This window comes from Emys orbicularis, chromosome 3 (assembly GCF_028017835.1).
Source record: "Emys orbicularis isolate rEmyOrb1 chromosome 3, rEmyOrb1.hap1, whole genome shotgun sequence".
Classification (NCBI taxonomy): domain Eukaryota; kingdom Metazoa; phylum Chordata; order Testudines; family Emydidae; genus Emys; species Emys orbicularis.
This window is the reverse complement of record NC_088685.1, coordinates 92,869,053-92,893,930: the sequence shown is the minus strand read 5'-3', so window position 1 is coordinate 92,893,930 and position 24,878 is coordinate 92,869,053. Positions and strand designations below refer to the sequence as shown.

General features: G+C 44.9%; 1 protein-coding gene across 1 annotated transcript in view; it reads right to left on the bottom strand.

Moving 5' to 3' along the window:
• The window catches only part of NUS1 (NUS1 dehydrodolichyl diphosphate synthase subunit), a 34,083-nt gene extending 10,071 nt beyond the window's left edge, over positions 1-24,012 (bottom strand). Inside the window, exons 1-2 of the mRNA XM_065401818.1 lie at positions 23,625-24,012; positions 3,869-3,991 (exon numbers count right to left, since the gene is read on the bottom strand). Coding sequence (XP_065257890.1) covers positions 3,869-3,991; positions 23,625-24,012 — 511 coding nt within the window. The remainder of the gene's footprint in view (positions 1-3,868; positions 3,992-23,624) is intronic.
• Positions 24,013-24,878: the final 866 nt, after the last annotated feature.

Genomic DNA, 24,878 nt, shown 5'->3' with positions numbered 1-24,878 from the left:
CAGAACCAGCTCCGTGCCAGTCTGCACTTTTCCTGGGGGAGGCAGAGCAGTCACCCAAGACTTGGAGTGGTCCTGATTAGTCTTATGAGACCTCTTCCTCAGCGCCAATGGAGAACAGCTCCTCTCTCTCTTTGACGAGGTGTCTGCACTGGAACAAGGGGCAGCAGTGCCCTCCAAGCCCGAGGGTGAGCTTTGGCCTGAGAAAGGCCTCGGTACGGGATCAGACAGCATGGCCTGTTCAAAAACTGCCTCAGGCAGCACCCAAGGTATAATGTCACCTGAGTCTCCTTTTTAAAAAGGATTTACAGATCAAAACAGTGCTCTTTTAAGGTGGGCCTCACTGAAACAAAGCAAATGCTGCCACCTCTTACAGCTAGCGGAAGGGTCACAGCCACAAGTGTGGCCCCATTATGGGTAATGGTAGGGAAAAATCTCCAGCTCTGGCATGCACTCATCTAAGTGGAACAGATGTCTGCATCTACTCGAAGAAGAATTATCTGATCTCTAAAGATACTTTACTGACTTGGACCAAGATATTTTTAAAAATGGATGCCTAAAATTAAGCTCTTAAATAAGCGTATGTTTAGACACAAATAAGTGGCCTCATTTTCGGAAGTGCTGAACACTCAGCAGCTCCCCCTGATGTCACAATTACTATTGTTTGAGAGGACAAAGGGACTGGCAGCTGGCCTAAATGAGGCTGACCTACCTTGGCATCAAAGAGCCCAAACTCTTACAGCTAAGAGCCTGCCCTACATGAGGAAGCTGAGACAAGAGTAAGAATTCAGCCAATGATACTTACAGAAAGTCTACACTACAAAATTAAGTCTACCTAAGTTACGTTGACTTATAGCCATTGCAGTAATTAAATGGCTTTTGCATGTCCACACTCTGCTCCTTGTGTCCACAGTGCACATCCTCACCAGGAGCACTTGCACCAATTTAACTGCCGGCGTGGGGCATTGTGGGACGGCTTCTGAAAGGCAGCAACAGTTGATGTAAGCAACACAGTGTCTATACTGACACTGTGTCGACCTAACTACATCAACCTCTCGCAGAGGTGAAGTTAAGTCAGCGTAGTGGGCGAGTTACATCAGTGGGAGCTGAATTTTAGTGTAGATATTTAGAGTTAGGTCGACATAAGGCAGCTTAAATCAACCTAACTCTGTAGTGTAGCCCAGGGCTTAGATAACATGCCTATACGTTGCCTAGTACAGCGGGGTCTCTGAATGTTACTTAATACAAATATTGCATTGAAAAGAGAGAGGAAACTGATGCTGCAGTCTAAAACCAAAATCACCAGCAAGACTTTGCCATGCTGTCTACCAAGAGAGGAACAGATAAGTGAGCAGGTGAGAAGCAGATGCATCTAGATGCATGGGGACAAGAGGAACATGATACTCATTGTTAGCGTGTCTTCACTACTGGAAGAGGAGATAGGCAACAAGACAGTCTTACACCCTGGAAATCCAAGGAACCCCTGTTGAATGTGTACTTTATTAATGTTATATGGCACATAAGACATAGAAATTCACCCCAGAATTCTTGCAGTTGAGGAAATGAAAAAAACTTTAAAATTTATTTTTCAGAAGAACTGCCAATAAATAGAAACTTCTGGGGCAGATGCCGGCTGGCACATTAAAAGGAATGTATCCCTTCTCTCAGGAAATCTTCTAAAGCAGTACTGCAAATCTGGTGAGAGAACCCTGTGAGTGTAAAGAACTGAATGACTCAAGCAGTAAAAGACTAATTTTAAAATTATTGGGTCCCTCACATTCACAATAGGATACAACTTGATGACAGTACTTTTAAAGTAACAATCTCTGTTTGGCAAGTAGCATTGCTTACAAGTACAGTATTTGTCTTTACAAATACACTCCTTGATTAGCACAATAGTATTGTTTGTCTGGCACTATATTGTTAGAATATCAGTTATATACCCCATCAGCCAGTTGCACTTTGCAGCATCCTACCCAGTGCCTTAAAAACACTTGCAGAGAAGTTTATATACTGAGGCCTTCAGTTACACGCTGTCCCCCTTGCACATGGAGGTCTCTATCTTATCAAGAAAGCAAATATATTTAGCCATGTCAGCTAGTTAGCTAAAACAAGGAGTCGTCCTTGGGGCACCTTAGAGACTAACAAATCTAACAGTCTAATGAGACAATTCAATTAACAGTAGACTACCAAGAGAGGAAAAATCACTTTTGTAGTGGTAATGAGGGTGGCTAGCAATGCCCCTCTGCCATGTACATTGGCCAAACCTCCAACCTGAAACTGCAGAACTGGAATTAATTTGCAAACTGGACACCATCAAATTAGGTCTGAATAAAGACTGGGAGTGGATGGCCATTACAAAAACTAATTTCCCCCTACTGTTACTCACACCTTCTTGTCAACTGTTTGAAATGGGCCACCCTCATTACCACTACAAAAGTGATTTCCCCCCTCCCCCCTTGGTATTCTACTGTTAATTGAATTGTCTTGTTAGTACATGAAAAGATGGGAGTTGCCTTACCAAGTGTGTGTGTGTGGGGGGGGGGGGGGGGGAGGTCAGTCTATGTATATATACCTGCTACTGTATTTTCCACTCCATGCATCTGATGAAGTGGATTCTATGAAAGCTTATGCCCAAATAAATTTGTTAGTCTCTAAGGTGCCACAAAGACTCCTCGTTGTTTTTGCTGATACAGACTAACACGGCTACTACTCTGAAGCTAGTTAGCTGAGTCAGAAGAACTGATTCCTAGTGTCTTCCTGTTAATTGTGGAACAGGAAACATTCACTAGATTTGTTTGTGTATGCTAAATTGCGAAAGTAACCTTATTGTAGACATTCCTGCCCTTCCTGCCTGGGTCCCCACATGCTTCATGAGGAAGCTACTGTTGCACGCAGCAGTGGAAGAGCTTCTGTTCACTCTTCCCTTCTCCCCTCCTAGGGGTACTGTGCACACTGCTACTATCGTGGCAATGCTTGCTCCGACATCCCTCTCCTACCCAGAACTAGTTAATTTCACATAAAGAGAGGAGGCTGGCCGGCATGCAAAAAAACCAAGCAGGAGTGAATATGCAGGTGACCTCTCCCCTACGAAATGAGCTTATTCTGCATCTTCTATTGGGAAGCGTCCCCCTCATTTCTACAGCTAACTGTGAAGTGTTAGCACAACTATGGACATTTAAATTTAAGAGTATTTTCTTCCACTAATAATTCTCACACAGATTATGAGGACAATATGCCCCTTAGACCAGTGGTTCTCAACCAGTGAAATGTGTACCCCTAGGGGTACGCAGAGGTCTTCTAGGGGGTACATCAACTCATCTAGACATTTGCCTAGTTTTACAACAACAGGTATATAAAAAAGCACTAGCAAAGTCTGTACAAACTAAAATTTTCATACGACTTGTTTATACTGTTCTATATATTATACACTGAAATGTAGGTACAATATATATATTTTAATTGATTTATAATTATATGGTAAAAATGAGCTAGTATGCAATTTTTCAGTAATAGTGGGCTGTGACACTTGTCTTTTTATGTCTGATTTTATAAGCAAGTTGTTTTTAAATGAGGTGAAACTTGGGGGTACCCAAGACAAAGACTACTGAAAGGGGTACAGTAGTCTGGACAGGTTAAGAGCCACTGCCTTAGATAACAGGATCCTTTGAGCAACTGCCACAAAAACAACACTAGCCCAGGAAGATTATAAACATTGTCATCCACTTTAATGAGGGGCTAAGAAAGAAAGAGGGGAAGAAAAGAGGGGGTAGGTAGCTGTGAGAGGGTGGAATGTACATATAGGATGATACATAACCCTCAATGAACAAACCACTTAGTTTTCTCAGGGCGCTCATTACCACAATCCTACCTTGGTCTGTTTTGTCTTGATTTGCAAATTCCACTGTATATTTGGAGCAATCTAGACCCAAGAGTTCCTGCTGCTGTTTTAAAATTTCATCCATCAGCCTTGCGTTATTCCTCTTGAAGATTCCTTAAAAAACCCATAACAAAACATAAGTCACTTCAGTTTCCACTTTTTCAGAAAGAACGTTGTGAAAATAGAAAGAAACAGGCAGTAAACACTAGCTTTAAACTAGACTCGACAAGATTAATAAGTAACTGAAGCAGATGATACTACATAAATCTGGCTTCATGATGACCTTGGAAGAGAAAGTTAACTATATACAACTTTAGATCTGGTGTATGCTGCTATTGTTCTTGGCATAGCTGAACCACTACACAGTGACATCTGATAGTTCTTTAAAAAGTAGAACACTGTCACTTCACTGCTAGAATGCTCTAATTCTATGACCAATTTACCATTTACATGTCAGATGCAATTAGAGATAGAGAAGATGTACAAACAAGCAGAAGCAAGGAATTCCCATGTTCTAATGCTAGCCTTGCACCAGCTCCCTCTGTGGCCTAAGACAAATGAAACTGCATCAAGACTTCTCTAGGTAAATAGTGCACGGCAAGCTCAGCCGTAAAGCGATGGTGCACAGCATAACCTCTTACATGTTCTTAACAGCTTTACAAGAATCAATGTTTGTAAAATACACTGTAGACTAAGTTATGAGAAGTGTAGCTAGGGCAGATGAATGTTAGAGGCAACATGAACAATTATAACTTTTACAGTCAGATTTCATAGCCAATACTGACAGTACAGGCCTATATTTATTACAGCATATTGGGATCAACTCATTATTTGACACTTAGGAGAATAATACTGCTCATTTTATTACAAAACTTCACTGCTCAAAACTTCATTAGTACTTAAAGTTGACCACCAGTGCCTCATACACTTTACTTCATTTCTTGGTTTTCAGAGGTTTAAGAACACACCAACCTCAGCCCACTTTAATTCTGCTCCTAGGAGCTGGCAAGAGCCACAGGGAATATACTGAAAGTATGTTTCAGCCAGGGCTACTCTACAATAAGCACACATACCTAAGGAATGATGAAGTAAGCATACCATTTTATGTAATGTGGTATGCCCTACATAATTGTATTCTTTCCTTCATCTGCATGCACTCCAACTGATCTTCATTAAATTAAAAGGATTACTTGCAGCAGTTTACCACAGTTCACACTGCAGTATGAGGAGAAGTACATCTACATCCAAAGAGATCACGAACCCTTCATTTCTGTGCTGAGTTATGTAGGTTGCACGAGCTGAAAAGCACAACAGCCAATTCTTGCTGTGGGGTTTTGCAGAACTCTGAAACCATAGGAGAGTACACTTCAAGGGGGAAGTAAGTGCAGGCAATGTTCTCAAGAGACTAAGATAAAGGTCAAGGAACAGTAACAATTGGAATGCTGATGTTTTTGCAGAACAGATTAAGTACAAGCCAGGCATAGCCAGTTTTGTTCACTAAGCCTGTTCTAAATGCAGAGTTTGCCTTAGTGAGGACAGAGGTGTTCCTACCATACCCATATATTTTGACCCCATATCATCTGGAAAGATAGTGTGCTATGTTGTCTGTCAGCATGGAAAGGGGCTTCACTCAGAGGGCAGGGTTTCAGTTCTAGTGTGGGTCTGGTAGGTACCTTAATGCTTTATGTCCTGGTATTTTAAGGTTCAACCATACATGTGCTTGATGTTCTGGAAGGGTACGAGACATGGCTGGTCACTCTTAACCAAATTTTTTTTTAAACAGTGAATTCAAAAGTGAAAGTGGTGCTAGTAGTAAAGGTGCACAAAGTCTTCCTGGAAACACCTTGCTGCCACTAAGCTACCAGGTTTATCCTCTTCCTTGTTCCTCCATGCCCCCAGTAGCGTTTGAGAGACCTTTGAGAAAACAGACTATGGGTTGGCTGCAAGGAGCACATCTACCAGCTGCAGGCACCAAGGAGTGGAGATGGACACCAGACTCCATTTTGAAAGAAAGAGCTCAGCAAAACCCTTTGCAGCTAGGAGGACTGCAGAGACATGTGAAATGGCTTGTTCATCTCAGTAGGATGTTCTGAAATGAATCACAACATGCCATGGAGATTAATACAATCTGACAATAGTTCTGAAAGGTGTCAGATGACCCATTTAGCTCCATGGGTGTTCTTTTCCCCATCATGAAGTCTACCCCAGCCCTTGTTGTAGGATATCAGTTTTCATATGCACAGTGAGATGATGCTAAAAATTAAAAGAAGCTTAATGTGATGGGTGGATGCTGATAATCCCTTGACCAAATTACACTAAATTTGTGTAATCCCTTTGGGGTTTAGAGAGCATGGCCCCTTTAAATCTTTTTACTGGGGGGGGGGGGGAGGAGGAGAGTGCTGATTGCTCCAGAAGGAGGAAGTTATGGTTGGGAGGCAGGGAGGAGCAGAGAGGGGGTGAGGGGAGAGTGACTGTGTGTGTGTGTGTGTGTGTGTGTGTGTGGAGCTCCAGACAGAAGGCCAGCAGGCCCTCACAAAGTGAAGCAGCTGATAACTTGCACAAAGCCTGGGATGGACAGAGTGGCCCATCAGGGACACCCCAGGGCAGGAGCAGGGGGAGCACTGTGCCAAGGAGGAATCGCCTGAGGACAAACTGGAACTGGATCCAATATCACTGCTGCCCAGAATTGTATGGGGCCATGATTCCTGGGGCTTGTGACTTTGCAAAGGGAATAAGGAAGGAGGCTGTTAGCTTAAGTGGGGAGGTTGTTGCTCTGTGTGGCTTTGCAGAGAGCAGGAGAAGAGGACACCAGAGAGGTTTGTTGGGGAAACTTTGCTAACACCAAAGATGACTAGGAGCACTCAAGACTCGCCCTTGGACTGGAACTTTGCCCAGGACTCCTGAACATTGCTTGGTGGGGCCTTGTGTTAAATGCAACCGTGTTTTACTGCTCCCCACCATCTCCCCTCTCCCCCACCCCGTTGTTTTTCTCCTTTCATCCCTCTGTAAACAAATATTTCCCTTTTCTATATTCATTGTAGTCTTCCCATGGGTGTTTACTCTGGGGGGTGTTAGAACAGGTGACCCTGTTGTGGAAGGGACAGTCACGGCTGCGTTCCTGCGGATGCCTTTTCTTGGCTAGAGGCTAGAGCTGCCTGCAGAGTAGACTCCATCTGGACCACAAGGGTGCTAAAGTTACATTTGTACCACAAGCTCTACCACAGCCCTTTATGTGACACATCAATACACTGGCGGGTAATAGCACCAACACAAGCTTAAAGCAGGGGTTTCATTTTAAGAGGGGTGGAAAAAGTCTACAAAAATGATGCTTTAACCAAAGCAACAGAACTTAAAAATGTTCGTTGTAATTTGTGCACTGCTTGATTTTTTTATTACAGTTTATGGGAGGGGGAAGATTTGGAGTTTGATATGAATGTTTTAGAAAGCCAGTAACGTGCACAAAACATTCTCAGGATGCTACCATGGATAGGACTTGAACTCACAGTATATGGCTGCTGTTTGGGTTCAATGGTCACAGGATGTTACCTTGAGCTGCCTACTTACTCTGATGTTTGCAAACACTCTGGCATGCAAGCAACACTGGCTGGCTCCGTTGCAAATGTGCAAGTGATTTTCTCTGGTTCAGCAGCTTTGCTAGAGCCACATTGTAGATCCAACTTTTACTCTTAATACCTTTTGTCACAAAATGGTCCAGTACCACTCTCTGAACAGGCATTTCATCTGTTGCAATGGGATCCAACCACTGAATCCCACCTGCCGCTAAGTTCACTGTTTCTGGGAAATGACTGATCTCTGCTCCTAGCTCTGGTTTACTCCAGAGCATAGGCATGTGCATGGGGCGTGCCCAGGCACACCCTAATGCAGGGGTGGACAAATGGCCCCACTCTCCCGGTGCGGCAAGCCGCGGGGTCTGTGCTTCTGGGCCAGAGCGCCCGGCCAAGCACAGCAAGTCACCAGCCCCTCCCCCGCCTTCCCCCCGTCCCTGGAGCTATGTCACCACGCGCACAGCGCTCTGGGGGCCGGGACTGCGCGCTCCCACGGGGCAGTGTTTGGCTCCGCAGGGAGGGAAGAAACGCTCCCCGCTCATCCGGAGCCATGCCATCACGCCCGCAGCATTCTGAGGGGTGGGGCTGCCCACTCCCACGGGGCAGCGTGTCTGGCTCTGCGCGGAGCCAAACATGCTGCTAGGAACCTCATAGTAAGGGGGCCGGGGCGGATAAGGGGTGGGGGCAGTCAGGGGACAGGGAGCGGGGTGGTAGGATAGGGGGTGGGAGCCCGGGGGGGGGGGTCTCTGGAGGGGGCAGTCAGGGAGTGGGGGGGGTTGGATGGGGCATGGGAGTCTTGGGGTCTGTCAGGGGGTAGGGGGTGGATAGGGGGTCAAGGCAGTCAGGGGACAGGGAGCAAGGAGGGTGGTCTCTGGAGGGGGTGGTCAGGGGACAAGTTGCTGGGGGAGGTTGGATGAGTCGGGAGTTCGGGGGAGGCTGTCAGGAGGCAGGGGTGTGGAGAGGGGTTGGGACAGGCAGGGAGGGTTGTATGGGTCGGGAGTTCTGGGGGTCCTGTCAGGGGGCAGGGGTGTGGATAAGGGTCAGGACAGTCAGGGGACAAGGAGCAGGGAGGCTTAGATAGGGGGTGGGGTCCTGGGGGGCAGTTAGGGTCAGGGCTCCCAGGAGGGGGTAGTCAGGGGGCAGGAAGTAGGAGGGAGTGGATGGGGGCAGGGCAGGGCTCCCTGGGTGCACACCCTAATGAAATGTGCTGCACACGCCTATGCTCCAGAGCACTCTCAGGTGCTGATGCCAAGGTCTGACAACCTTCTCAAGTAGTGGGACCATGTAGTCGGACTGCTTAGATCCTGAAGACAGTTCCTGGCCCTCTGAAGACACTGTTGTTTCGACATATGTCCCCCCAGAGTCCAGTTGGCTGCAGGAGCTCTGGTTACGTAGCTGCACCCTTCAAAAAGGGTATGGAAGTAAAGTAAGGAAATACAGGCTTAGCAAATGAAGTCCTTAAAAAACACACACACACACACACACACACACACACACACACACACACACACAATGCTCAAAAGGTAAGAGTGTTACAGATCTATGGAAAAACTCCTGAACACTTTCCCTTAGGCACTGTCCACATCAGAAATGCTACGGCAGCACAGCTACAGCGCTTCAGCCTAGACACTATCTACGCTGGCAGAAGGGGGCTCTCCTTCAGAGTATGTAATCCACCTCCCCAAGAGGCAAGGCCAATGAAAGAATTCCAACGACCTTGCACTGTCTACCCCAGGTTAGGTCAGCTTAATTATGTCTCTGCAGGGAAGGTGGTAGATTTTTCACACCCCTGTGCAATGTAGCTGGGTTCATCTAACTATTTAGTGTAGACCAGGCCTTCGTCTGACCTCACTGCCTTTTGTGAAGGCTTGGGTTTGATCAGCATCCTCAGGGAAGGTAAAGTCCCTATCTCCACTCTCTCCAGATTGGTCCCCTGTTTCTGCTAATGAATTAGCTTCCTTCCCTTATGGAGCATTTTTCTTAAAATGCCTCTGGCACCTGTTCTGTCCATGCTCCTCCACAGAGGAATTTCTATGCTTCAACATCCCACTGACTTCAGGGCACAAATGTCATTCAAAGTCAATGGCCCTGCCACTAGCAACCTCATTGTTCCACCAGGGGAGAGCCATTCACTATTGATGGCCTTTGTTTGCTCTGTGACAGCTTCCCAGACAGTCTCTGTACTCTGTCAAGTTCCTATTAGGGAATGTCTACACGTGCAGCGGCACCCCTGCAGTGCCTCTGGTGAAGACACTCTGCCAACAGGAGAGAGCTTTCTGTCGGCATAATAAAGCCACCTCTGCGAGCGGCAGAAGCTATGGCAGTAGAAGCTCTCCAGCTGACACAGCGCTGTGCACACTGGCGCTTATGTCGGTGTAACTTATGTCGCTCAGTTTATTCACACCCAAGTGAAATAAGCTGTAGTGTAGACATAGCCTGAGAGAATGAATTCTTAAAGTCACACCAGGGGTTACCATCAAATGGTGTTCATCAAGTAAAAATGGAATGTGACCATCATATCCCCCAAATCTTTCACATCCTTTAAAATATTGCTTCCTTAAAGGGGCAGCAAGTGTGGGACACCAGCTCAAAGTGGGTGATATATGTTTGAAGAGGACCAGGCCTGGTCTACACCTAAACATTAGGTTGATCTAGTTCTTCAGGGCTGTGATAAATTGATGGCTGTGTGACACTTAAGTCAACCTAACCCCCACTGGAAATGGAGCTACGTTGACAGAAGAATTGTTCCCTTAACCTAGCTACAGCCTCTCAGGGGGATGGATTTACTATTGTGATGGAAAAAACTCCTTCCATCGCTGTAGTAAATATGGTGCTGAAGCGGCATAGCTGGAGCTCTAGCACTTGTAGCGTAGACATGCTCTCAAAGCCACAGTTTGACCCAGGTGCATGCAAAAAAACCCTAATTTTTATGTCATGTAATTTGGGGAGGACAGAGGGGTGGTTCTATCTTGGGAACTTCCAGTTCCAAATTTGGAGCTTGAAACTGAACCCAAATCAAGGCAGAAATATTTTTTCTTTAAACTGATTTAAATATTTTTTTTTTTACAAAGCAAACACATTTAGAATTAATTTTGAAATTACGACAACGTATGTTTTGGCCTAAATTTACTATAATCCATTAAAATAGTCTAAATTAATTAAAACAAGTATTCAAGTGATTCTTTATAACTTCAGCAGCAAACAAGTAAGTCAGATCACTGGTGAAGTCACTGGCTAAGCACCCAGAACTAGAGTTTGTTGGAATGCTAAGCCAGTTTTTGACATCAATAGCTTCTTCTGCAGGTGCAGAGAAAATATTTTTTCTTCATTTTATTCAACTAGTTCAGTTCGAGGACTAGTTCATTCAAACTTAAGAAACCAACTGGGAAAGCAAGAAATCTTGTTTGTTTTTCCTTCTAACGTATGGGGTTTTTAAAAAAAAGGTATGAGAGGATCAGATCTACTAGTTCTGAAGTCTTGAGCTATTCAACTAGAAACAATCAGTCCAGTAGCTATAAATAGTACTCCCTTTGCTTATTAAGCCAGTCAGTATTAAATGCAAAACTTTTTGGCAAATTCTTATAACTTTTTTCCTTTTGCATCCAGCACGGTTAAGGTAGTTTTATTTAACTAAAGACAATTTGAAAATGTTTATGCATTTTTTAAATATTTCCCTTTGGACAACGTATTAAGATATATCTAAGCAACATATATTCCATGTATGGAATATCCTCCAGCTTCCTGTTTGCCATTTTCCATAGTTATGAGTTTAAAAACTCATGACTTCAGTGTCAGCACGTTAGCTTTCTGTGGCAAGAGATCAGAATAGTTTTAGCAACATAGGAAATCTTTAGTAAAAGGCAAAACATTTATACGATCTGAAGAGAAACTGCTGTAGCAGTCACAGCCGGTTTGGTGATAACATAGGCTGCACTGAATAGAAGCTATTTAGAAATATATAAAATGCTGGTTTCAGAGTAGCAGCCGTGTTAGTCTGTATCCGCAAAAAGAACAGGAGTACTTGTGGCACCTTAGAGACTAACAAATTTATTAGAGCATAAGCTTTCGTGGGCTACAGCCCACTTCTTCGGATGCATATAAAATGCTGGTATTTTAGGCTTATTTCTTATAGGGGAAAAGATACTTTGACACAACTGTAAGCAAATTTAGTCAACGGCAAATCCTCTGGACTTTGTAAGCTGCCTCAACCAGGTTTAAAATCTCATGTATTTTTCAGAATGGACTTTGTTTATAAACAACCAATAGTCACACTGTACACATTTCCTAAATAGAAAGTTATTTTGTGCAATTTTTGCTAGGGTAAGCACTTGTGTTTTGGAAACAAGAATTATACTTGGAAACATAACAGTGACTACAAACTAGTATGCCAAGCAAACAGCAGCAGCAAGCTCAGTGATCTCTCCCTTCTAGCTTATTATTCCTGGCTGGGCTTTTCTTAAGGGGAAGGTTAGCCTGTTAAATAAAATATTTGATGAAAACTGTCTGACTACCACACTAGATAGTCTTATTGAAGCTTTTTAGAAAAGCTTCAATCAAGAATGAGAGGAAACAGTACCATGCTTTCCCCAATTTCCAACCCCTCTCCCAATGCCAATAAATTTGTTTTAGAAAAGCTAAATATAATCATTCTGACAGACTTCTCAAGAGTTAATAATTCTGACAAATGGACTAATTTGTAATCTGGTTCAAACAGGTAAGGCTTTAAAAAAAAAAAAAAATCACTGCTGAGTTCTCTATGAAAGACTCAGCAAAACTGGCAAATGGAGCACTTGCTTGCATCCCACACAGCAGGCTGTCTCATGGCATTGGCACTCTATTCAAGCTACATGGTTGGTGTTGAATAGAAGAAAATAGCTGTCTGAGAGAGACACTATTTAAGAGGATACAGAAGTATTTTGTAGGGACTGGAGCTACCAGCAGGACTGAAGCGTCCAGGGAAGGAGATAAGGCAGTAGGCATTATTGTCCCTGGAAGCAAAGGGAGAAAAGAAAAATGACAGAAGTATGTGCAAGGGTTCATGGGAGGTGGAAGGAGCAGGAGAGAAGAGGGACAAACCAGGTAAGTTAAATGAAGAGCTAGGATAGACCATTACAAATAGACAATACACTGATTGAACTTAAACAGCTAAGAATAAAGGCTCTCTTAAAATCACTCCTGAATCCCACCTCTGCTCTTGATGAAATATCAAGATAATAGGGGCTTGTGAAGGTGTGAACCTGACATCCCTAGAGAAGCTACCTGGAGTCAGACAAAGACATGCTCTGTGTGCCATTGCAACTATCTTCTCTCCCTAGCTAAGTGAGTACCAAGACCTTCAGGCACAGGAACATTAGCAAGTTCATAACATAGCTCCTTGTATATTTAATTGATCCAAAATGGCTCACGTCAGAGAAAAAACATAAGAGCCACTAACAGACCATTTGACTTTCCATATGACATAGAAGTGAGTCACAGCTTTTATCTCTTTCAATATCAGAGTATGTAACCGCCTCAGATGATTATAGAGCTTTGAGAAAAAGGCAGACAGAAGCAAAAGTTAAGCAGTTCATTAGAAATGTGGGTCAAGCATTAAGCACCAACTGGCATTTGTTGAATATAGCAATAAATAAGCAGGGTCTACAACTCAAACATCTGAGTAGGAATGGCCTCCATAAGTGAAACCTTCAGCTAGAGGTGATGGAGAGTAAGCTCCCAAGCCTTCTCCCATAAATTTGGTTGATCCTTGGAATTTGAATCTAGTGTCAACAAGTTCTTAGATAGGATGGGATAAGTTTGTCACACCTCCTAAAAAGAGCTAGGTGCTCTGTTTCACACAGATATGTTAGGCTGAAGTAACAGCTAAGAACGCCTTCACGTAGGTCCTGGGCATAACTTGGCCAGAGCGAAGAAGCCTAAGATGCCTTTACCCGGGTTGCAGTTCTCTGTCTTAAGTGTTTTAAACCCCTTCTCTGGGCACATAACATGTCCTAGTCTTTTTAGGCTCCAAAAGGATTGCTTTCTTTCCTCAGAAAAGGATAAGGCAGCCTGTGCTAGAAACCCAGTCATGCTGTCTGGTGAAGGGACTTTGGATGCAGCAACCTACTCCTCTTATGGAAAAAGAGCCTGACTCAGAGGGATTGAATGGAATCTTTGGATTAAACTAGGTGATGAGAACCAGGTCTATAACGCCCTCATTAGCTCTACTAATGTGACTGGCTCTTTCCTGACATCTTCCTCTACTCCAGGAATGAGAGGAAACTAAGGAAAAGCGTAAGAGACCCATCCCCTCAGTGTAAACAGAAAGACATCCAATACACATTGCGGAGCCCTGTCTGCTCATGAGCAAAACCTTGAGAATATAACAAGTTATAGTAAATAAGTCGGTGTTCAGACTGACCATTTGATATTTGTGAAGTGAGGTACTGAAACCTTAAGAGGCCGGTTTGTGATTATCTGCACCTTTTTGATTCATCTGCAATGGTGGTCTTTATACCTGCCAGTGCAGAGTAGACAGGGGTCATTTAATTCCAGATGCACCATTTCTGCAGATTGAATACTTCCTGACATAGTTAACTGGACTCCAACTTGTTCGTGCATAGAACACATTACAATCATGTTGTCTGAGAATCTACACTAGTTACCCTCAGATCTATGGGGGAAAGGGATGTGTGTGGAGCCTAGATTCTCAAGGTCTCCAAAGATTTATAGCAGGACTGGCCAAATTTACTGACCTTCTGAGCTGCATACAATAATCTTCAGAAATCTGAGTGCCACAAGACATGCACAACCTGCCCCACGGGGCGGTGCCTACCAGCATGCGGGGCTTCTGCCCCAATGCCCAGCCATGGGGCTAAAGCCCCTAGTCCCACCACCCCATCGCAGGGCAGAAGCCCCAAGATCGCCAGCCCAGTTTTGTAGGCAGAGAATGGAATAGGGGGGTGTATGGGGAGGCTCCGGGAGCCGCACTTTAGCTGTAAAAGCCGCATGTGGCTCACGAGCCACAGCTTGGCCACGCCCAATTTATAGTAAAAACCTAGATGTGATCCCCAACGCAGAATCATTGTGAAGATGCCTTTTGTTACAGTGTTATGGTAGCGGCACCATAGTTAAGGTTGCACTACAAACTAATTTTGACAGAATGATGGTGAATATCTTGCGGATTTTGAGATAGTTTTGGTAAAAAGTGATTCTAAACTTTATCCAATTATGGATTGTCTGGTGTACATAATAAGCAGTTAAAAATAGCTGCTGCTTGTCTTTTTCCCCTGGGAGAATCTCTCACTTGTCTTTCGGCAGGGGGTGGATGATGACACCATTATCACAGTAATGGGAAGCGTGTGTCTCAATCTAAAAATCAATGAATTTTAATTTGATGAGGAAAAAAAAAATGTTGCCAAGAGAATGAGGTCTGAAGAGAGAATGAATGAATATATGCCTAACTACCTCCATAGCTTAGGGGAGAGTTCCCTGAGCTTGGGAAGAGAAGACCAGGAGTTCAAGTCCCCATGCAATTCACTATACTTACTGACTATAGCCCAGAACTTCAACCTAGAGAACTATTCAGAAGTTCTTCCCTAACTTCTTCCAACCCCCCGCCCAAACCTTTTAAATAAATTTGAGAGTTTATGCAAAGCTCACTCCAGACCCAGAACCTAGGTCTTTAACAGGAGCAATACCACTCTTATTCACTGTACTGCAGTACCTTGCAGAGTTTGACTAAACCAGTTCTGGTTATCCTAGTTCTAACCATTCTATACCCCATACTCCTCTCTCTAGGGATAGGATCCAGGCTTCCTGACCAATATTCTGTGTCTGACTAGTAAATAACTGTGCAACTCACTGTGAAAACATGCATTAAGTCATTCTCCAATCCAGAGTTTTTGAAGTAAATATAGCATAATTAAACTGCAATATATTTCTAATAGGGCTGTCGATTAATCGCAGTTAACTCACACTATTAACAAAAAATCGAATCGCGCTTAATCGCATTGTTACACAATACCAATTGAAATTTATTAAATATTTTTGGATGTTTTTCTACGTTTTCAAATACACCTCTACCCCGATATAACGCGACCCGATAGAACACAAATTCGGATACAAGGCGTAAAGCAGCACTCGGGGGGGGGGGGGCGCTACGCACCCCGGTGGATCAAAGCAAGTTTGATATAACGCGGTTTCACCTATAACGTGGTAAGATTTTTTTTGGTTCCCGAGGACAGCGTTATATCGGGGTAGAGGTGTATATTGATTTCAATTACAACACAGAATACAGAGTGTACAGTGCTCACTTTATATTATTTTCATTATAAATATTTGCACTGTTAAAAACTAAACAAAAGAAACAGTATTTTTCAATTCACCTCATACAAGTACTGTAGTGCAATCTGTCATGAAAGTATAATGTACAAATGTAGATTTGTTTTTGTTACATAACTGTACTAAAAAAATAAAACAATGCAAAAAACTTTACAGCCTACAAGTCCTACTTCTCATGCAGCCAATTGCTCAGAGAAATAAGTTTGTTTACATTTACGGGAGATAATGCTGCTCACTTCTTATTTACAATGTCACCAGAAAGCAAGAACAGGCATTTGCATGGGACTTTTGTAGCCAGCATTGCAAGGTATCTACGTGCCAGATATGCTAAACATTCATATGCCCCTTCATGCTTCGGCCACCATTCCAGAGGACATGCTTCCGTGCTGATGATGCTCATTAAAAAAAAGTAATGTGTTAATTAAATTTGTGACTGAACTCCTTGGAAGAGAATTGTATGTCTCTGGCTCTATTTTACCCTCATTCTACCATATATTTCAGGTTATAGTAGTGTCGGATGATGACTCAGCACATGTTCATTTTAAGAACACTTTCGCTGCAGATTTGACAAAATGCAAAGAAGGTACCAACGTGAGATTTCTAAAGATACAGCACTCGACCCAAGGTTTAAGAATCTGAAGTGCCTTCCAAAATCTGAGAGGGATGGGGTGTGGAGCACGCTTTCAGAAGTCTTAAAAGAGCAACACTCTGATGCTGAAACTACAGAACCTGAACCACCAAAAAAGAAAATTAACTTTCTGTTGATGGCATCTGACTCAGATGATGAAAATGAACATGCATCGGTCCGCACTGCTTTGGATTGTTATCAAGCAGAACCATCCATCAGCATGGGTGCTTGTCCTCTGGAATGGTGGTTGAAGCATGAAGGGACATATGAATCTTTAGCGCATCTGGCACGTAAATATCTTGCGACGCCAGTTACAACAGTGCCATGCGAACGCCTGTTTTCACTTTCAGGTGACACTAACAAGAAGCGGGCACCATTATCTCCTGAAAACGTAAACAAACTTGTTTGAGAGACTGGCTGAACAAGAAATAGGACTGAGAGGACTTGTAGGCTCCAAAGTTTTACATTGTTTTATTTTTGAATGAAGTTATTTTTTTGTACATAATTCTACATTTGTAAGTTCAACTTTCATGCTAAAAAGCAACAGAGGGTCCTGTGGCACCTTTAAGACTAACAGAAGTATTGGGAGCATAAGCTTTCGTGGGTAAAAACCTCACTTCTTGCATCTGAAGAAGTGAGGTTCTTACCCACGAAAGCTTATGCTCCCAATACTTCTGTTAGGCTTAAAGGTGCCACAGGACCCTCTGTTGCTTTTTACAGATTCAGACTAACACGGCTACCCCTCTGATACTTGATTTCATGATAAAGAGATTGAATTACAGTACTTGTATTAGGTGAATTGAAAAATACTATTTGTGTTTTTTTACAGTGCAAATATTGTAAATAAAAATATAAATTGAGCACTGTAAACTTTGTATTCTTTGTTAATTGAAATCAATATATTTGAAAATGTAGAAAACATCCCAAAATATTTAAATTAATGGTATTCTATTATTAACAGTGTAATTAATTGTGAATAATTTTTTTAATCGCTTGACAGCCCTAATTTCTAATCTTAATAATCTAAAGTAGAATTTAATATAACTAGATCAACAGTAAATCAGAATTAAGGTCGGTAACACACTACAACTCATTAGCATAATTAAAAGGAGTACTAATGTAAAAATTAAGTGCTGAAAAAGCCTGAAACATTTAATATTGAAAAGAAATTAGAAATTTCCAAAATTAAGGCATTAAAGACTGATGGTCGTAAATACAAGTGTAGCTTTTTTAAAAAAATCCTATTAATTATAACAAGCAGGCTGAGAGAAGGGTATCCCCTTAAAAGTTTCTTTAGTAGTGTCCATCAAAGTAGTGTCTGTGACATGCTGATGGAAATAACTCATGTCCAAGTGGTGTGCATGTTTCAGATTCAGCAACCCTTTCAAGGATCACATCTGTAGCCTTGCAAGAGAGGATGACATAAGTATAAGTTACTATCAGCCCTAACACCCGTGAGCAAGACTCACTGATCCTTCTAGCCTGGATCTGGCTAACTCTATGGCCTGGATGACTAGAACTCCGTGAAATTTTTTCAGTGACCAAACTGAAACACACACACAATATTTAGGTAATGTCAATACCAAACATTTCATCCCAACTCAAAATTTATTTCAGGAATTTCGACTAAAGCAAAAGACTAGAGTCACAAAACACCTTTTGGGGGACCAGAGGGAAAGCAGAGAGAAGGAGGGATTACCTTTAACATATAGCCCACTCTCCTGGGCTGTGGAAAACAGGTGCAATTCCCTCTCTACCTGATATGAAGAAGTGATTTGAAGTTGGGTCTCCCACACTGCAGGAGAGTGCCCTTCCCACTGGACTAGTAGATATTCTAGGGTGCATCTTTAACCTCTCTGGTTGAAGCTGTTCCACTTCGTATTAACTTTAGAACAAGGACCCATACTTGGGTTTCCCACATCCTAGGCGAGTGCCAAAACTTCCATGCTACAGAGAGACACTCACGCTTTCCCTGATTAGTATTATTTTCAATGCAATACAACTTAAACGGACTATATTTGTGCCAACTCAGCCATTAGTAGAAGGGAAAAATGCAAGGTTAAAAGTCCCCTTGCCAGAGGAGAATTCCCCAATATGGATGAGGATCTAAGTGACCATTTTCTACAACACACAAGTATTCATTTAAAAAACCAAGATCCTAGCCTTCTATTTTAAATACAAGATTACAAATGTAAACTGCATGTAAAGTCATGCAGATTTTTCTGCCCTAGTCTGCAAAAAGATTGCTGATCAATGAAGTCTAGTTAAATTAACAAAACTGGTCAGTGTCACAGCTATTCATAGCCCTACTGGTAGCAGTGGAACACATGATTTTGTCAATTTCACACTGCTGCAGGCTATGAGAATCAGTGGCAATAGGCATTTCAGTTGTGCAGAGAGGAAGACAAACCCCCCACCCCAACCCAAAATAAGGGAAACAAGGGAGGGAGAATAGCAGAGATCTATTCCAAACCCCACACAGCATCCAGAACACTCGAAGGTAGAGGTCTCCTTCACCCCAAAGGCAACTAGGAAGAGATGGAGCATCAAGTGTATAAGACAGCTGCTTTGCTTGTTAGCTTGCCAACAAAATAGAAAGGCACTAAGCAGGGTCCAGGGTGGGTGGGTTTTTATTTAGGCAATCTCTCGCTAGTAGAGAGGCCTGGTCTACACTAGAAAATTAGGTAAGCATAGCTACATTGCTCAGGGGTACGAAAAATGCACACCATTGAAAGACATAGTTAAGCCAACCTAAGTTCCTGTGTAGACAGCACTAGTTTGATGGAGGAATTATTCCGCTGACCTAGCTACTGGCTCTCAGGGAGATGGATTACCTACTCTGACAGGAGGACCCCTCCCATCGGTGCAGGCACAGTCTTCACTGAAACACTACAGTGCTGCAGCTGCAGAGCTATGCCGCTGTAGCTTTTTAAGTGTAGACAAGACCTAAGAAATTTGTCAAGCCCTGAAAAACTAGCTGCTTAAATAGAGGTTCTTACAAGTCTTCATCCCAACTGAAGACACTTAACTTGATAAACTTTGGTTGAGAAAACACTGACCATCAGCATTAGGCTCTTTTGTAAATTGCCACATCTTGCCCTTTGGGAACCAGATGCAGTCAGAGTGGCAGGGAGAGCAGCTCCCATTGGCCGGGAACAGGAAACTGCGGCCAATGGGAGCTGCAAGGGCAATGCCTGCATGCGAAGGCAGCATACAGAGACCCTCCACGCCTCCTCTCCTCCCCCCCCCCCCCCCCCCGCCAGGAGCTGCTGCCAGACATGCCAGCTGCTTTTGGGAGCAGTGCAGGGCCAGGGCAGGCAGGGAGCCTGCCTTAACTCCACTGCGCCGCTGCCGTCCAGGAGCCACCTGAGGTAAGCGGCACCCAGCTGGAGCCCACACCCCAAAACTCTCCTACACCCCAAAACCCCAGCCCTGAGCACCCTTGTGCACTCCAACCCCCTGCCCCAGCCCCCTCCCAGAGCCTGCACCCTGCACCCCAACCCGCTGCCTGAGCCCCCTCCTGGAGCCAGCACCCTACACCCCCACCTCCTGCCCCAGCCCTGAGCCCCCTCCTGCAGCCTAACCCCCTACCCCAGGCTCAGTCCGGGTTCCTCCCACACTCCAAACCCCTGGGCCCCAGCCCAGAGCCTGCACCCCAATCCCGTCCAATCCCAGTGAAAGTGAGTGAGGGTGAGAAGAGCGAGCGCTGGAGGGATGCGGGGATGCAGTGAGCAGGATGGGGCCTCGGGGAAGGGGTGGGTCAGGAGCAGGAAATGGGGCCGGGCAAGGGTGTTTGGGTTTGTGAGATTACTGTTATTTCTACATTTTCTTTGAGGTAGATCCTGGGTTGCACTTAAATGCAAAAAATCTCCAATGACAGAGATTCCACAACTTCCCCGGGCAATTCGTTCCAGTGCTCAACCACCCTGACAGTTAAGAAGTTTATCCTAATTTCCAATCTAAACGGCCCTTGCTGCAATTTAAGCCCATTGCTTCTTGTCCTATCCTCAGAGGACAAGGAGAATAATTTTTCTCCCTCCTCCTTGTAACAACTTTTTATGTACTTGAAAAACTTGGTTATCACGTCCCCTCTCAGTCTTGAATAGTTCAGCTGGGAAACCTTCCCAAGGAAAAAAATATGGGAAATACTTTGTCAGTTGGCACACTAAGATAATGAATCAGGAACTATTTTGTTGAAAGTCTGCATGATCTACTAGACAGCTGCTTTCTTGGGATGCTTGCTAAATACAAAGAAAGATGGATTTGTGGTTAAGGCTCTAGACTGGTACTCAAGAGATGTGGGTTTAATCCCCAGCTCTGCCACAGGCTACAGATGTCACCTTGGGCAAGTATCTTATTCTGTGCCTCAGTTTTCCCTCTATAAATAGGGAATACTACTACTTCTCTGACCCTTTGTATGTTTTGTCTATTTAGAAGTAACTCTTTGTGCTAAACTAGAGCCCAAAAGGCCTGACCAAGGTCCAGACCCCATCGCATTGGGCACTGTACAAAATGCATAGTAAAACAGATCATCTTGTTGTAGCATGCCTTACTAATAGTTCCACACTCTTACTGTGGTCAACATTTTCAATTAAATCTTGCTGTAATATTTTTATTCTCCCTAAGAGGCATACAGTTAATGCTCAGGAATTACTGAGAGGAAGGCCAGACGGTAAAGTATAAAGCTAGATATCATCAGTGTCACCAGACTTGTGAGGTATAGAGAGCCCTACAGTATCAAGCTCAAGTAAGCAGTTCTAGTGGGATCTTACCCGCGGTTCTTATACTGAAGTGAACCACAATACTTCAGAGATTGATATTTACATCTTTAAAATTACTCTGATATCTTACTATTTGTTGTCAGTACAAGGTTCCTCTACCTACTAACCAAAGCCATGGGTGACTTCTTCTAAAAAGCTTCTAAATAGCATTAGCAGTCATACTAGGGCTGTTACTGAGCTTTTCATTGAAATTCTCATTGTTGTTACAGCAATGGTGTAGTTCCACTAGTGCAATGATCCCCAAACTTTTTATGTCAAACCCCTTGTGACGTTGCACTCCATACATTTCATGGAAATATGCTAATGAGTGTGAATATAATGTAACTGAATATGCTGCATGCAAAAGGTCTCTTGTAAGGTATCATTACAAAGTTTATAATCTACTGAGTGTGTTCATCCTATTTGTATCATTCTTGTATCTAAAATTAGAAATATGAAGTATAACTCTAAAGTCCTATTGTAATTATCACAAAGTGTGGGCTATTAATGGTGGCTTGGAATCTTGATGGCTCCCATTGACTAGGACAATTGGTTGTAAATTGGCCCTGTTTACTTGCAAGCCTTCCTGTGAGTCAGGCCAGGAAGAATGGAGACTTGCGGTCCTCACAGGAAATGTGACCATGTCACCTGGTACTGGAATCCATCTTAAACCTGGTGCTTTTCCATTTAGAAAGAGGGGTAGGGACCGAGAGAGAGAAAAGATTCATGCCTTGTGGCAAAGATATAAAAGGGGGTGAAACAGAACAAAGGGGGCTGCCAGTCATGAGAAATCCCCTAGTTACACCTGAGCTGGAACGAACAAAGCTGTACTGGGGAAAGGATTGGGCCCAGACTTAGCTAGCGTTAGTAATAGATGCCCATCACTTCTGAGCTGGACTAAAGCTATGTAGTCTATCTGGGAACGAAGCCATCAGATGTCAAGAAACTAAGGCCATGTCTACACTGCCACTTTACAGTACTGCAACTTTCTTGCTCAGGGGTGAGAAAAATAGGGTGACCAGATGTCCCGATTTTATAGGGACAGTCCCGATTTTGGGGTCTTTTTCTTATATAGGCTCCTATTACCACCCACCCCGTCCCGATTTTTCACATTTGCTGTCTGGTCACCCTAGAGAAAAAACACCCCCCCGAGCGCTGCAAGTTGCAGCACTGTAACATAGCAATGTAGACCCCCTCGTGGAAGTGGTTTTTTTTATAGCGCTGGGAGAGCTCTCTCCCAGCACTGGTGCCGCAACTACACAGCACTTTAATGTTACTAATGAAGATATGCCCTGTTGCTTCTCAGCTCCTTGGAGCTCAGATCAAGTGCTGTTTTCGTACAAGTCCTCAGCAACATGTGACAGCATGAGCATATGAAATCTGTCCTCTGCTCACTGCACTGGCTTCCCATAAAATGAGAAATTCAAGGTCTGTCCTTCTAGTCAAGAAACCCAATAGTTTGGGCCCAGAATACCTAAAGATCATCCGTTCAACAGCTCCACTCCTCTGCCACAATAGAGTTGTTTACTACAAGGGTAAAACTCATCTATGTAGGAGACTAAACTTTTTTGAGGGGTGATCCAAGACTGGACCTTCTGCAGGATCTAAGACTCACAATCTCAATGCTTTATTCCAAGCTCAAGGCACACTTCCTTGATCTTGCCTTCATCAATACAGAACATAACACATGACAGGTAATACAGTTTAATAATGTAAAGTTTAAATAAAAATGTACATATCTTTCCCCCTTCGAAGAGGAAGGAAGAATCATTTGGAAAAAAAAAAAAGACACTAGTTACATTGCTTAAACTTCTGAAAGGTGCTCAGACACAAGAATATAGAATAAAAACAGCAAACTGAACAAGCAAATCCATTTACCAGCAGTAAACCTGAATCTTTCCCTACTGAGCAGCAGAGGCCTAAGTCACCAATTCCTACAGAATCCAAGTTCCCATTTAGCTAACTTTAGTCCTAGACCATGGATCATAACCTCATGTGAATGAATGTCACCCTACCCTCCTGAGCTAGCAGGCAGACGGGTATGGGGACTCTGCTGCTGCCTGACACTTTCTCAAGCAGCAGCAGAACAGGGCCAAGAGGTCTCTGCTGGTTTCACAGCTTCTCTTAGAGCCAGGCAGGCAGAGATGAGCCTGGCGATCCCAGGACAGCAAAGACGAGGAGCGGGCATGGAGTTATTCACGCAGGAAGGAAGCTCATTGGTAACAACCCCCGGGGCGTGCAGGGGCAGGCGGAGCCCCCCAGGGGGCGGGCGGCCCCTCTCCCCAGTCCATGAAAGTGGTGGTGAGGGGGCGGGCGTTTCTCCAACACCGACTAGCCAGAGAAGCCCCCTGACAGGACACAGTGGCCACGCGCCGAGCCAACTCCCGCCGCGCTGTATCCACCCCGCGCCCGTTACTGAGCACGGGAAGGTGGCACCCAAGGCCCCTCTCTCCCCGCCAGGCCCCCGCGCTCACCGTGGTGGTCGTAGACGCTGACGTAGGAGATGCCCACCGCCATGCACCACACCACCAGGCTGGCCATGTCCGCGTAGCTCGGCTCCTCCTCGGTCACCACCAGCCCCATGTGCACCGGCAGCTTCTCCAGGGACCGCCCGTCCCAGCGCCCCCGCCCGCGCCCGCCAGGCACTCGCCGCGCCGCGCCGGGCTTGTGGAAGGGGAAGGCCCCGGCGGCGGGCGCCAGGAGCGCGCAGGAGGCGGCGGCAGAGGCCGCGCGGCGCCACCAGCGCCAGAGCCACGACCGAGGGCCTCCCCGCAGCCGCCCGCGGAGCCACGAGAGCAGCGCGCGCAGCAGGCAGAGCAGGGCGTGCAGCAGGCGCCACACCAGCTCGCACGCGCCGCTCATGGAGAGAAGGGAGCGCGAGGCCGGGGCACCAGCTGAGAGGGGCGGGTGCGCGGGACGGCTAGAGGGCGAAAGGGATCCTCAGCCACAGCGCGCGCCACGCACCATCATCCCCACCCACGCCTTGCCTAGCCCGGCCACTGTCCTGCTCCTCACTGACACCGCTTCATCTGCTCAGCCACTACCGCTTGCGCCGCCATCTTTGTACTTCGCCTGTCCTTTGACCCCGACGCCGCCGAGCTCCTATTGGCTGAAATCCTAGCGGCTGCGTCACTTCCTCGGTTATGGCGAGAATGACGTGGCCAACAGGAAAGGCCTGCTTTTGATGGTCCGGGTGCTGTTGTTGCCGGGCGCGCACAGGGGCTGGAGGCAGAGACCTGGGCACAGCGGCCCCTCGAGGCGCGGCGCTGCGTTTTGTGCCGGGAGCGCTGGGACCCCGCGGGGCCAAGTACTTTAGCTTTACACAGAGCCTGCGCCAGGCTCGGCAAGTTGCTTAATAGCCACACACACACACACACACCCACCATCGCCTACGGCGTGTCTAGCTTCTCTCTGCAAAGCGCCAGACGCCTCTTCAAATCCCCCCTCCCAACTCCAGGCAAAGGCGGGGAGCTGAACCTGGGGCGCTCAGGCCAGTGCTCTAATCACTCGGTTAAAGGCTGGATGCAGCATTTTTCTCCCCACACTCTTTTGGTGGGTGTGGCAATGGCAGCTGCTTAATTCATTGTCACAAGAAACTTCTTAGGTGTCTCAGGTATGTCTACACTACGAAATTAGGTCGAATTTATAGAAGCCGGTTTTATAGAAATCGGTTGTATACAGCCGATTGTGTGTGTCCCCACATAAAATGCTCTAAGTGCTCTAGTCGG